Source organism: Protobothrops mucrosquamatus, unplaced genomic scaffold (genome assembly GCF_001527695.2).
Source record: "Protobothrops mucrosquamatus isolate PMUCROS unplaced genomic scaffold, P.Mucros_1.0 scaffold_133, whole genome shotgun sequence".
In the NCBI taxonomy this organism is placed as follows: domain Eukaryota; kingdom Metazoa; phylum Chordata; class Lepidosauria; order Squamata; family Viperidae; genus Protobothrops; species Protobothrops mucrosquamatus.
Window position 1 is genome coordinate 841,420 of NW_015386209.1, and position 15,322 is coordinate 856,741.

General features: G+C 37.2%; 1 protein-coding gene across 1 annotated transcript; it reads left to right on the forward strand.

Annotated features, from left to right (window-relative positions):
- Positions 1-708: 708 nt before the first annotated feature.
- YIPF3 (Yip1 domain family member 3) lies at positions 709-10,060 on the forward strand (the record flags this gene model as incomplete). Its single annotated transcript, XM_015818061.1, is given in 7 exon segments — positions 709-815; positions 1,591-1,636; positions 2,304-2,396; positions 2,625-2,756; positions 4,885-4,998; positions 6,372-6,495; positions 9,611-10,060. Coding segments are annotated over 7 exon segments (732 nt in total), but the record flags the coding sequence as incomplete, so codon positions are not given.
- Positions 10,061-15,322: the final 5,262 nt, after the last annotated feature.

Genomic DNA, 15,322 nt, shown 5'->3' on the forward strand with positions numbered 1-15,322 from the left:
TGGGAGTGCCCGCGAGCTTGTGATTTTTGGACTAAGGTTAAAGAATGGTTGGAAGAAATACTAGAGCGAGTGGTAGAGTTAAAACCAGAATTTTTCCTATTAGGTATAACAACGCAGAAGTATGACAAAGGCATACTCTATTTGATGCTACACATTCTAACGGCTTCCAGATTGGTTTATGCTCAAAATTGGAGGAATACAATATTGATCTTAAATGTATGTCTGTCTTTTTTAGATCAGCAATATGTGGTTTACATAGAAAATATATGGGACATCTTTACCACCCAAAATCTCGAATTATTAGATAAGACTCATGCCATACTGTACAAACGATATCATTGTGATTTATAAGTTAGGGTATCATTTGACTCTAACCGTTCAATTTCAGCAATAAATTAAGTTTAATCAAAACATGGTTTAGCAGAGTGTATTAACCAAATTGCATAGTCAATACTTATTATCTATGAAAAATTGGTTTTATTTCCTTATGTCAGAAGTAAAGTAAATCTTGTTCATGGAGTTAAGGGGGAAAATATCTAGACCTATAGTATCTTTCTCTACATTATAATCCTGTACTAAGTAATTCTGCTTTGATGTAGTGTACTAGAAATGATCTTGATCTGCAGGTTTTGGGTTTTTTTTTAAAGTTCTCTAATTCTTCAGAAGGAGAAAGAGAGCATGTTTAATTAATATTTTCTCTTTTTTAAGATGTGGCAGGCTGGAAAGAGACAAGCCTCAAAAGCCTTCAACCTCTATGCTAATATTGATATCCTCCGGCCCTACTTTGACGTTGAGCCAAACCAAGTTCGGAACAGGTAAGCAAGCCTGTAAACCTATCAGCTGCCTTATCTATCAGTGCCATTCATAGAGGTGCTCCTTATTAACAGTTCAATTAATAGTTTAATTATGTTCATTACAGAGCTGTCATTGTGAATGAAAGCATTTATCCACCATTGATATTGTTTTGTGCTAATGAAAAAAAAAGCTATTCAATTCCATAAATATTGTCCAGGCTTAGAAATAGTTTTGTTTTTGTTTTCTATTGCAAGTCTTTTTCAAGCCTTTTCACAAGTGGGGGGGTATTCAAGGTATTCTTGGCTCTGTTTTCCTTCTTCAAAGAGTGTTTAAAAAACAGAAGATGAAAGAATGACCTGCAAAACTATAGGATATTAATTGTAACAGATGTATTTGACTTAGTAGTTTTATCCAGTAAATGTTGATTCAAAGTTCTATTAATCTGTCCCTACTTTACTAATAATTAAAATTAAGAAACTTCATTTCTGGGTCCCCTCGCTTCTGTGACCATTGTCTTGATCACAGAAAAACAGCAAGAAATGCAACTTTATGAATTAGTCATACCTTTCTCTTCTTTTCCTTGCTTCACCCTAAGGCGTAGGGTTGATATGAGCATCACTGTATAAAGATTATGTATGGAGAGATAATACTGCTTCTGTTATATCAATTCTTACATTTTTTTCATAACCTACTTTATTTGCTAGGGAAACCAACAGATGTTTAAATGGGATGGCTGTCTAAGTAATCAGATGCTTTCTTTCTAGCTATTAATCTGTACAATCTGTTTTAATTCAGATTGCTGGAATCCATGATACCTGTCAAGATGATCAATTTTCCCCAGGTGAGCTTATTGTTAATGTTGTGAGCTGCCTAAAGTTACTTAGATGAGATGGGTGGCCATCAAAATCAAAATCATCATCATTCTACTTCATTTTTTTCTTCAGCTATAAAATTTCTAGTTGACAAACTGTTATTTTCTAGTTGACAAACTGCTCAAATAGAAGAGAGTAAACTATGAATCCTAAAGAGTGATGACCATATTCAAAATGTAGTGGAGCAGTGCTTACATTGCTTCCTTCAATACTATATTATCACATCTCTTAGTTTATATTTATTGAATAGCCCTTCAGCACAGTGGGCAGCCATACTTGTCAGACCATTCAGACTTAATTGTCCTGACAGACAAATGCTTGGGGCATCACAATTGATCATAGAATTTGAATTTCAAGCTCAATAAACTCAAACTACGAAATTGATTTCATCTAGAACTATATACCATGGGTTTTCATATTACATCAAGTCATTTGAACACTATCAGGATCATTTCCAAAACAATGGCATAGAATAACTTGCCGTTTATGAAAATAGTATAATAGTTCTCCCCTAATAGTTGTATTACTTTTGCAAATATTTAAGAAAATATGAATCATATTTTGAATATATATTTTAACCTGCTGACTTACGTTTCTTTGAACATTGATAAATGGCTACCATATATTATTTTCCAGAAGATAGCTGGTGAGCTTTATGGTCCTCTCATGCTAGTCTTTACGCTGGTGGCTATTTTGTTGCATGGAATGAAGACATCAGATACTATCATTGTAAGTAGGGGGAAATTGCTTTCCTGTTTGATAAGTGATCAGTTCTATGTATCTTTTGAACTTCCTTGATGTTGCAGTCATATGTGCATTGTTGTTGGAGAAAAATTTGTTTGGAGTACAACTAATGCCTACTGCAGACTTCACTACATTTATGGGAAGTATTGGTTGATAGCCCCATTTTCATTTTTCCTGGAATGCCTTTCTGATACTTACTTGCTCTTTCTACAGAGGGAAGGTACATTGATGGGCACAGCAATTGGCACCTGCTTTGGTTACTGGATAGGTGTCTCCTCCTTCATATATTTCTTGGCATACCTATGCAATGCTCAGATCACCATGGTCCAAATGTTGTCACTCCTGGTAAGTAAAAGTCAGTTTTCTACCAAGGACTGGTCTAGTGGAGCCTAGAGCAAGTTTTCCCAATCTAGAATCATCTCAAAACAACATAGTTAAGATAGTCCAGCTCATCTGGCAAATGTTGAATTAGAGATAGTATATTTAATGGTACTGCTGTATATTTCCATTTTAAGTAAACTGATGTTTTTATATCCACATCAAGTATAGATGAACAACTTTCTGTTAATCCTAGAGCCAATAACGCAGTCTTTATATTCCCAGAGCCTACAGCACAAATTGAATGTTCACGATATCTATCTTGGGTTGGTTTCTTAATGCTTTTATAACTTTACTCTTTTGAATCCTGCTCAAGTCTTTTTATTAGGACAGTCTATAAACATGTAAAATAAATTAATATTATATGGCATTGAAAGAAAGTTTGTGAGCCCCTAGAATGATCCATAATCGTGCAATATTGTGATCTACAATGTAAGTTGAGCTGTATTTTTGGTTAATCAAACCAAAGCAATGGAATTTATAATATTCACTGTTCTTGTTAGATTCGGGCATTACAAAACATCAGATTTTTTCCCCATAAAATCTGCTATAGTGTTATCTCTATATTAAGATTCAGTACTGTGTGATCTTTTCTTCAAATTTCAAGTCATAAAAAGAAACCCTAAATTGGCAGACACAATTTATAATACATCATTCTCGCAATGATTATGAGAGCCATCTAAGTTCTGAGACCTCAAGATAGCCTCAAACCATAATACTGGGTGTTTTCGTTTGTGGAATGCGTTTCGTTTTTCTGTTAATACAGTTTTCTCATTCATGTCAATAGATTCATTTTTGTCTCGTCTGTCAGTAGGACATTTTTCTAATTGCTTGCTGGATCATCTAGACCAGAGGTGTCAAACTGCCGGCCCGCAGGCCGGATGCATCATCCGGAAGCCACACCCACCCCATTGCCGGCAATGGCAAAACCTTCCCAATAAGTTGCGCAACGTCACGTGACGTCACGAGTTTGACATGTCTGATCTAGACGGTCTTTGACAAGCTTGAAACAGCAGTATGATTTCTGAGATCAGTGGTTTTATCCTTGGTATCCTCTCATTCTTGTTCAGTGTTCTTCTGGTGGACTCATGAACACCGCTACAAGATAATGCCAGAATAGCCTGCACCTCTTTTGCTGTTACCTTGGAACTCTTTGTGAATTCCTAGACTATTGGAGGGATATTTTTTTGCTGGATGACCATTTCTGGGAATAGTCAAATAGTAGTAATGTAATTCCATTTGTACATTATCTCCTGTCCTTGGATCGATTGAGATACATTTTTAGCAGTGGCTCTGTAGCCCTTTCTCATGAGCAACAACACTCTTTGTTGTGAAGTCCACAGGGTTCAGTTTCAATAATAGCATTTAATTTTATCGTGTCTGTGCTGTGAAGAGTTGATTCCAGTGGTGGCTACCAACAAGTGTATGTTTTTTACAGGGGAGATCCTACTTACATTTGATTGTCATATCATTGCTTGGAACATCTGACTCAACTTATCCCCTTTTGAGAGTTCATTCATATATTTTTTTCCCAACAAAATGATAAATATTGGCACGGTGTGTTGAATAAAGACATTATGTAGTAAATTGTTTGGGATATTGTTTGTTTAAGTCAGTGTTTCTCAACCTTGACAATTTTAAGGCATGTGGACTTCAACTCCCAAAATTCCACAGCCAGCAATGCTGGCTGTGGAATTCTGGGAGTTGAAGTCCACATGCCTTAAAATTGTCAAAGTTGAGAAACACTGGTTTAAGTAAATGTATTTGTTAATGCTTTGATCACAGTGTTGCAGAATTACAGTTGATTCTCATGGGTTCACAAACTCTCATTACATCGTACAATGGAGGCAGATGATGCTAAAGTTCAGTGGTTTTGACCAACTTCTAAACAATTCTCTGCATGGATATTACTGAATTGGCTGTAAACGCCAGACATTATTTTAGTAATCTGCAGATTGCTGATAATCAGTTCCTGGGGGGTTTTTTTCCGCTGTATCGGAAGGAATAGTAGAATGAATATAATGATGTTATTTTTGACTGAGATTTTTCCCTGCCTTCATGCTCTTACTAGCTATGCTTTCTTCCTTCATTTTAGGGTTATGGACTTTTTGGACACTGCATCACCCTCTTTGTCACCTACAATATCCATCTTCACTCCCTTTTTTATATTTTCTGGCTGGGAATTGGTGGCCTCTCCACACTACGAATGGTGAGCAATAGGAATCATTGGGAGGCTCTGCGCAAGCCATAGAGGTTTTCTGGGGCAGGCAGTGTTTTCTAAGCCCCTGCCCTGTACAAGGTTGGGCAGTGCTATCCTAGAGAAGGATGCCCAGTCACCTAGGTGAGACACATGACCTTTCCTGCTGCCCTGGGTATGAGACAAATGGCCACTGGCCCAAGGACCACTCTGCCAGTGGTCATTTCCGCCTGTTGCTTTGACACTCCCTCATCAGTACAGGGTCAACAAATCAGGTTTGGGCTGAGATGATTTGCACATGAGCCGTGAATGATGGTTAATTGCATAACAGAAAATTGGATATGATGGAGTTTTAAGCGGAATAGCTGTTGCACAGGGAAAGTTCCACCGTCTTGGCAAAAGAGACCTTAATAGTAATATGGAGAACCGTTAGGTCTGAGATCTCTCCTGCTGGAGTGGATGACTAGGATATCTAAATGTTTTGTATTCTTAGTGCCCCACAATGCATGCTGGGCCTGTAATTATTGGACCTCAGTCTGTGAGGGCCAGATTTTATATGCTGGGATAGATAAATCCTCTATATCTCACTAAGAGTCCAAGACCCATCGGCTAACCTTACCTGGTTTGGCCCATCAGCTGTTGTGGCTGCTGCCCATGTTACAGCTACTTGAAGCTACAGGTGAGAGCTAGGTACAGTGGCAACCGAAGGTGAGCAAGCAGCCATAAAAAGGACCCCGCGTACTGTGTAAAATTTAGAATACTGTATTTACAGTAAGATAAATTATGGACACCCGAATTGTAAATAATATCTTTGTTTAAGGCTAAGTTAGATATGGTATTTGGAAATTAATAAACCTAAAAACAGGGTTTGATTTACATTGATGAAAGGTTCCTGATAACTTTTATTGATTAATTGAATTCTTATTTAGGAATGTATTAATGAATTAATTTTACTTAGAAAAGTATTAGCTTGACTATACTATTCTAATTGTTAGAGAGGGAAATTTTAAGGAGCATTACTTGAGCCATATATGTATGATGTTATTGTACTTAACTGATTACTCTATCTCCACGTTGTTTCTTAAGCATTCTGGTGTAAAAAAATGGAAAAATCAATAAAATTGTTTGGGGGGAAAAAAAGAATACTGTATTTACTTCTGGTCACCATATCTCTAAAGGGATATTTGTAAGACCAGGAAGATCTATACAATTATTTAGAATCTAAAATAGCTTCCCTTTGAAGAAAAATCGGGGAGATGGGTGGTTCAGAAACAGGAAATATAAATAAATGAATCGTGGAAATTAATATTTTTGTTGTCCCTGTGCTATTCAGATTTTATATCTGGAGTTTGTAAACCCTGAGATCTGATTTCTGTTTTTTCTAGGTTGCTGTGTTGGTATCACGCACGGTGGGACATACCCAGCGACTCATCTTGTGTGGAGCACTTGCTATCCTGCACATGCTCTTCCTTCTTTACCTGCACTTTGCTTATCATAAGGTCGTGGAAGGTAAGAGAACAAATTTAAGCGATTGGCTTTGGCTTTGGAAGAACTCCGCACAGTTTCTGACCTTGTAAGGCTAACTCTTCACCTTTAGCAGTTCTCCATGTGTGGTTTAGTTTTATAGGATGACCCCATTCCTGCTTTGGACAATTTCACACACAACGGCTTTTTAAAATGTCTAACTTTCATATACCTTGGATATAAAAAGTCTACACACCCCTGCTAAAATGTTTTTGAGATGTAAAATCAGACCGAGATGAATTACTTCAGAATTTTTTCCACCTCTAATATAACATATAAGCAGTATAATTTCAATTGGAAAACAAACTAAAAAAATTTAGGAGGAAAATAAAAATAAAAAACTCACAATAACATGGTTGCATAAATGTGCACACGCTTAAACTAATACTTCGTTGAAGCACTTTTTGTTTTTATGACAGCATTTGGTCTTTTGGAGCATGGCACATCTTGTCTGGGGAATCTTTGCCCACTCTTCCTTGCAAAAGCACTCCAAATCTGTCAGAATGTAAGGGGCACCCCCTCTTCAGGTCATTCCACAGATTTTCAGTTGGATTTAGGTCCGGATTTTGGGTGAAGCCATTCTTTTGTAGATTTGGAGGTATGCTTTGGGTCATTGTCATGTTGAAAGGTGAAATTCCTCTTCTTCTTCTTCAGCATTTTAGCAGAGGCCCGAAGGCTTTGTTCTAAAATTGACTGATATTTGGAATTGTTCATAATTCCCTCCACCTTGACTAAAGCCGCTGTTCCAGCTGAAGAAAAGTAGCCCCAAAGCATAATGCTGCCACCACCATGTTTCACTGGGGGCATGGTGTTCTTTTGATGACACGGTATTGTTTTTGCGTCAAACATACTTTTTGGAATTATGGCCCAAAAGTTCGGCCTTGGCTCATTAGATCATAACACATTTTTCCATATGCTTTGTCAGACTTGATGTAGGTTTTTGCAAAATGTAGCCATATGGTTTTCTTTGTAAGAAAAGGCTTCCATCTTGCCAAACATACAAAGAATATGGGAGATTGCTGTCACAGGTAGTATACAACCAGTGCTTGCCAGAAATTCCTGCATCTCCTTTAATGTTGCTGCAGACTTCTTGGCAGCTTCTTGGACCTGTTTTCTTCTTGTCTTTTCATTAATTTTTGAGGGACATCCAATTTCCTGGTGATGTCATTGCTTTGCCATGTTTTTCTCCATTTGTCAATGACTGTCTTCATTGCATTCCATGGTATTTCCAATGCCTTGGAAATTGTTTTGTATCCTTCTCCTGATTGATACCTTCCAGTGATGAGATCCCTTTGATGCTTTGTAAGCTTTCTGCAGACCATTGCTTTTGTTGCAAGAGAACTGTGTAAATGTCAGAAAAAGTCCTTCTAGAACAACTGAACTTTCTATGGGCTTGATCAGAGTCACTTTAATTGATGGCAGGTATGTACTGACTACTATTTACCATCAGTTTGAATGTGATTAGTTATTCTGAACACAGCCACATTCCCTACGTATAAGGGGGTATGCACACTTATACAACCATGCTATTGTAATTTTTTCCCAAAAAAGATTTCAATGTGTTTCCCAATTGAATTGTACAGCTTATATGTTATATTAAAGGTGGAAAAAAATCTGAAGTGATTTATCTAGGCTTGATATTTTTTTTTTACATCTCAAAGTCCTGGTGTATAATCTTTTTATTTCCACTGTAGGAATGGTGTATGGTAGGTATGTACCAAACCTGTTGTTCCAGAAATGGAATTTAGCACACACACACATACACACAAACCTCTTTAATGTCCCAGCAGATCTGTCATTATCTGAGCCTAAAGACTTGTCTGGAGTATCATGAGCAGCTTCTAATTTGATAGGTTCACTTCTGGAAAATATTAGGTTCCTCCTGAAATAAACTAGATCAGGACTGAGAGAAAGCGCCCAGAGTTTTCTAGAATGTTCCATTCTTACTAGAACAATAAGCTTTCTATATCCCTAGTTCTTGTCATAGTATGACTTCGAACATATATTTTAGAAAATAATTCATATCAGTAAAAGCAATTCAACAGTGGATCCAATTGTCTATAGAAGTTGTGGGTTCAGCAGATGCATTCAAATAGATAAGCATCTGCCAAGAATTCTTACATTTAGATTACCCATAGAAAAGAATAGTTGAATGACCTAAATGAACTCTTCCAATGTAGTCCTCTGATACTGCAGCCCTTATTTCCAGAGTATGTATACATTCATTCAAGTGAGGCAGATTCTGACTTAAGAAGAAGCAGTACATGTCCTTGACTTACAATTCATTTAGTGACCATTCAAAGTTACAACAGAACTGAAAAAAGTGACTACCCGTTTTTCACACTTAACTACTGTTGCAGCACCCCCATGGTCAAGTGATCAAAATTCAGATGCCTGGTAACTGACTCGTATTTATGATGGTTGCAGTGTCCCGAGGCCATGTAATCGCCTTTTACAACCTTCTGACAAGCAAAGTCAATGGGGAAGCCAGATTCGCTTAACAACCAGGTCACTAGCTTAACAACAGCAGTGATTCACTTAACCACTGTGGCAACCAATCTGTAAAATGGAGCAAAACTCAGTTATCTCACTTAGCAACATAAACTTTGGGCTCAATTGTGGTCGTAAGTTGAGGACTACCTGTATTAGCACAAAAGCTGATTGGAGAGGAGCCAGCTTTGCCTTGCATTGTATCTAAACGGTCAGTTTCTTGCACTGCTGATATTGACAAAAGGAATAAATCCCATCTTCCTAATTTTCATAATTACGACATCTCAGCGAGCTGTGATCATGCTTTCCATTGTTCCCTCCTAGCCTCGCACAAGCAAAGGCAATTCGGTAACCAGTAGGAAATCAGAAGTTGCTATCACTTGGTTAACAATGGCAACCAGGACTGCCAGAATTGTCATTGTTAGGTGACAACTGTGTAGCTTAGTGACAGCAATTGTGCTCTCAGTTGCAATTGTAAGCTAACTATCCATGTGCACACAGAAGTTAGGTTGAGACAAAAAAGAGTAAGGTAATATGAAATTAACTACGATGAGTGTTGGTACAATACAGTCTAGTATTTACTATTGATGGTTGATTTTCTCATTTGTAGGCATCCTGGACACATTGGAAAGACCCAACATTCCTCCCTTTCAGAGAGTTGCCAGAGACATTCCAGCCATTTCTTCTGCTGTAATGAACATAACATACAAAGCAGTTGCTGCATAGATCTAGCCTTACAGACTGGTATGCTCACCCTGTCATCCATTTGCTGCTGTTACCACAATAAATGGACAAAGTAACAGCAGTAGTAATTGGCTTATCCACAGATTTGCTTTTGGAAGTGAAGTCAGAAGACTCCAAGGACATTTCAGAAGAGCTGCCTCTGTCCAACTTTGGCCAAAGTGGATTGGATAGAGCCTTCCTAATGGGCCCTGTATATTTAACTGGGATTGCATAAGTCACCATTTTCCTCCGTATATTCTTTGTGCTTGCTTTTGTCTTTTTAGACTATGTGTATCTTCTTTCTCAAGGGAAGAATTAAATTAAATGGATATTGGTTCTCAGCAGTTTCTTCCATTGGGCCTTCATCATAAATTGAGATCAGGTACATAACTAAGTGCCCACAGTCATCTTCTGAAGCTGACAATTAGCTTCATCCTGCTTACAGAGTCTTGTATGTCAAGACCGGTTATTCTTTGGTTAGCCTAATAATTTCTTAATGTATGATACTCTCACATTATATGAAGGTCTCATTTAGAACAGTGAAACAATTTTAGTTGAGTAATTCATGCATTTGTATTTATAACAGGTTTTAGCCCACCCTCTTAAGTCTCCATTATGTTATATCTTTTCAAAGCAAGTTTAAGCTTTAGCTAATTGTCAGCAATTATTTTTGCTTTTAGAAGTTTCCCTAATATACAGTACTATATTTCCACAACTTCCCTGAAGGCAACATGCATTCCTTGTCTACTATTTAATCAGAAGCACTGGAAAAATGATAGACTTTTGAGTTCTGCTTTTTAAGACAGTACATACAACATATAGTTCCCATCACTTCATTATGCTATTTTATTTTTATTTTTGTTTTTCCAAACTGTTGGAAGAATTACGGCAGACCATATCTGGAGTGGATAGACATGTTACCAACCAAAGGTAGAAGGGGCAATACTGCTTTTAAGCTTAAGTGGATTCTCTCCCTTTGCAAGGATCTATATTGGTATTGGTGCTTTATAACTTATTTATAAACAGTGGCAAGGTAACCATCTATGCTACAAAATCAAGCTACTTCAAGTAATTAAAGAGAAAGAAGAGCTCCAGAATAATATCTCAAATGCATATATGAGGGATGGACTACCATCTCAAGTATAGTCTGTATTTTCCCATTGACAGCTAATAGTTTGCGTGATTTTGCCCTGTGGAGACATACCAAGCCTGTAGCAGTGATCACAAATGTCATAAAGTATGCAGAATCTGTGCATGCTGAATGAGTGACCATTTAGCATCAGTCTTGCATTTCTACTCTTAGCACAAGTGGTCCTCAATTTGTAACCCTTCATTTAGCAACTGTTCAAAGTTACACCGGCATTGAAAAAAGTCTGCTGCTTTTACTTCTGACCATTGCAGAGTCTCCATGGTCACATGATCAAAATTTGGGCACTTGGCAACCAGCAAGGGTTTACAATGGTTGCAGCGTTCCAAGGTTTGGAATCTTCTAATCTGGCTTCTGACAATCAAAGTCAATGGGGGAAGCTGGATTCGTTTAATTTATATTTAACAACAACAACAACAACAACAATAATACAGTAATAATATTGGAAGGGACTTGGAGGTCATCTAGTCCAACTCCTTGCTCAGGCAGGAAACCCTATATCATTTCATTTATATTACCATTTATATTTATTTGTGTCCAGCTTTTTATTGTTTTTACAAATAACTCAAGGTGGCAAACATATTCAGTATACCATTCTCCCGTTCTCCCCACAATTATTAATGCCTAACCGCTGTGATTTGTTTAATGACCATGGCAAAATGGGTCATAAAATTGATCATGACTCCCTTAATGATCACCTTGCTTAGCAGTGGAATTTCCAGTCCCAATTGTAGTCTTGTTGAGGATTATCTATAGTTTGTCTTGAAAAGTATACTTTGTTACACCAAAGGCAAGTAATGTATAGAATTACATTTCTTTTCCAAAGAGACAAGAATTTGTTGATATTTAAGACTAGCAACTTTATTACATCATAAACTTGATGATCAGATCTATTTCATAAGATTAAATTTCTGTGAATTAGTACACCCACTTGTAGAAATACGGTGGACTACAAGCAAATTTACAAATTCTGTTAAGTTTTCATTTATCAACCATCACCTAACATTTATCATAAAAAAGGTACATGCTACCGACTCTTGTATTTCTCTGAGACACGCTGACCACTGCTATGGAACTTCTGAGATTGCAATATGAACAGTGGTCCGTAGCAAGAGGATGGAAGAAAGGAGAAGAAACGGAAACAATTTGTGTTTCCAATTACAGTCATCTTTAATTTCTTATTCATTTCTATTTCATCAGCAACAAGTTCCTTGCTTTTGTTCTCCCACTACTAAAGAGCAAATTGATAAACTTTTTTTAACAGCCCCAAGAAGTTTACTAGCCCTTAGATAGTAAGAATAGGGGGGAAATTAAAAGATATTTTTATGTAGATTTCTTTCATTAAAAGTTAAAGAACTTTTAATGGCCCTGACCAATCCCCTAGAGCAGTGATGGCGAACCTTTTAGAGACCGAGTGCCCAAACTGCAACCCAAAACCCACTTATGCATCGTCGGGTGCCGGGTGGGTGTGGCCCATTGGCTGGGTGTGGCCCATTGGGTGGGCGTGGCTGCGGTGGTAATGGCAGACTGGGTGGGACTAAAAAGTTCAATCAATCAATCCCAACTTTGCGAGATCTTTTTTTTCCCCCAAGAAGTTGAAATTGACTGATTAATTGAACCTTTTTTTTTTTTTTTTGCACACGGCGGCGGAGGCCTAAAGCGAAAAGGTTTTATAAAACTCAGCTGAAGGCCTAGGACTTGGGCGACGGCGCGCGTGCCCACAGAGAGAGCTCTGAGTGCCACCTTTGGTACCCGTGCCATAGGTTCGCCACCACTGCCCTAGAGTCCCTTTTGCAATCTTGTTCTGTCCACCAATAATCAATAAGGTGATTTATTTTAGAGTAGCAAACCAGTTTGAAAACAAATATTTGTTGTTTACTAAGTACAAACAGCTGAGCACAAGGTGTGAATGAGGATACTTGGGGAGGGGGTTCCCAATTTTTATTTTGTCAGCAGCTAAATAAATAATTCACAGACATACAAGATGAGACTACCCAAAATGAATTTATCAAATAAGCAATATTTGGCCATAAAACTTGGCTTGTTTTTAGATGTTTAGCAAACCATAGATAAACAAATTATTAGGGCTATGTACCTTTCAAAAATTATTTGGAAGAAGCCTAAAAAAAAAAGTGACACTGACTTAATGAACAACAGAGAATATAGTATGCTTATTCAAAAACGACCTATAACCATTCGTTTAGTGACCAAAGTTCAACTTTAATAGTGACTTATAACACTTTTTCACACACAACTATTGCAGCATCCCCATAGTCACAGGTCAGCATTCGGACACTTGATAAACTGGTTCATATTTATGCCGGTTGCAATGTCCCAGCATCATGTGATCACCTTTTGCAACTTTGACAAAGTCAATGGGGAAGCCGGATTTACTTAACAACTATGTTATTTAACAACTGCAGTGATTCAATTAAAACTGTGGCAAGAAGGGTCATAAAATGAAGCAAAACTCACTTAACTCTCTCGCTTAGCAAAATTTTGGGCTCAATTGTCGTAAGGTGAGGACTATCTGTATTTCAAGCACTGGTTGAAGCGTGTCCAAGCATCTATGGCATAGAACGTATCATGAATACAATTACTGAATCCTTGTTTCAGATCAAGGGTGATTGAACTATTTTCCCCAAAATTCTAATATTAAGCTTAAACCACAATGGGGACAAGCTCCCTGATAACAGATCTTATTTCAGAATAGGATTATTCAGGATTGAATTGTAAATTGCTGGATTTTTTAATTTTTTAAAAAAGTATTGGAAGTTTTTAAGAAGAGACTGGACAGCCATTTGTCTGAAATGGTTGATATAGGGTTTCCTGCCTGAGCAGGGGGTTGGACTACATGACCTCCAAAGTCCCTTCCAACTTTATTATTATTATTATTATATGTTACTTTAAAAAAATGTTGGTTTCAGAGAATATTTTAACATAGTTCTGATATATAAAGAAATATTTACTTATTTTGGAAACTGAAGACTAGATAGAAGGCAAAAGCATTCAGTGTGTTACAAACATGAAAAGTTTGAAATAATTTCAAATTTCATGCTGAAATTCATGTTATTACTGAACAACAATTAGTGTCCTCTGCTCCAAAAAAAAAGCTGAGTTGGCTTTTAGAATAGAATAGAATAGAATAGAATAGAATAGAATAGAATAGAATAGAATAGAATAGAAATCTGGAAGGGACCTTGGAGGTCTTCCAGTCCAGCCCCCTGCTCAAGCAGGAGAACCTATACCATCTCAGAAAAGTGACTGTCCAGTCTCTTCTTAAAAACCTCCAGTGATGGAGTGCCCACAATTTCTGGAGGCAAGCTGTTCCACTGGTTAATTGTCCTCACTGTTAGGAACTGTCTCCTTAATTCCAGGTTGCTTCTCTCTTTGATCAGTTTCTAACCATTGTTTCTTGTCCTGCCCTCTGGTGCTTTGGAGAATAATTTGATCCCCTCTTCTTTGTGGCAGCCTCTCAAATACTGGAATACTGCTATCATGTCGCCCCTATTTCTTCTTTTCTTTTTTTTTTCTTTTTTTTTATCATTCTTTTTTTTTTTAATTGAAAATTTTTAAAAGTTTTACAATATAACTCCCCTCCTCCCCNACTTCCCAGAGCCACACACAGGGTTAACAATACAATAATTATACTCTATCTTAAATTATGTCACCCTTAAATTAACAATTCTATAACATCCTTTAGCTCTCTTCTGAACAAACATGTTAAACATCATTATTACTAATTTAAAAAAAAGTAAACTACATTAACAATCTAAAATTTACTCAAAAACCAAATGAAACTTTTTAGTTCCATATTTATTCTCAATATAATCTATCCATCTTCTCCAAACCAAAATATATCTTTCTTGTGAGTAATCCTTCACATAAGCTGAAATCTTAGCCATTTCTGCTAGATTTGAAACTTTAAAAACCCAATCTTCTATAGTGGGCAAACATTCCGTTTTCCAACATTGAGCTACTAATAACCTTGCAGCAGTTATCAAATTCAGCATCAATTATTTCTTCTTTTCTTTAGACTAGCCAAACCCAAGTCCTGCAGCCATTCTTCATATGTTTTAGTCTCCAGGCCTTGGATCATCTTAGTTGCTCTTCTCTGAACTTTTTCCAAGGTCTCAACATCTTTTTTGTAGTACGGTAACCAAAATTAGTTGCAGTATTCCAGGTGTGGTCTCACTAGGGTTTTATAAAGTGATACTAATAGTTCACTTGATCTTGATTCCATCCCTCTGTTTATGCAACCCAGGATTGTATTAGCTTTTTTGGCTGCTGCTGCACACTGCTGGCTCATAGTCAAGTGATCATCCACTAGGACTCCAGTAGGCAAGTGGGCTAACAGTATCAGTCAACTATCAGGACTGCACATTATGGAGAACAGTTTATCTTGGTGTGATATCTTCCTGCAGCTCAGCTGGAGTGTTCAAAACGCAAACC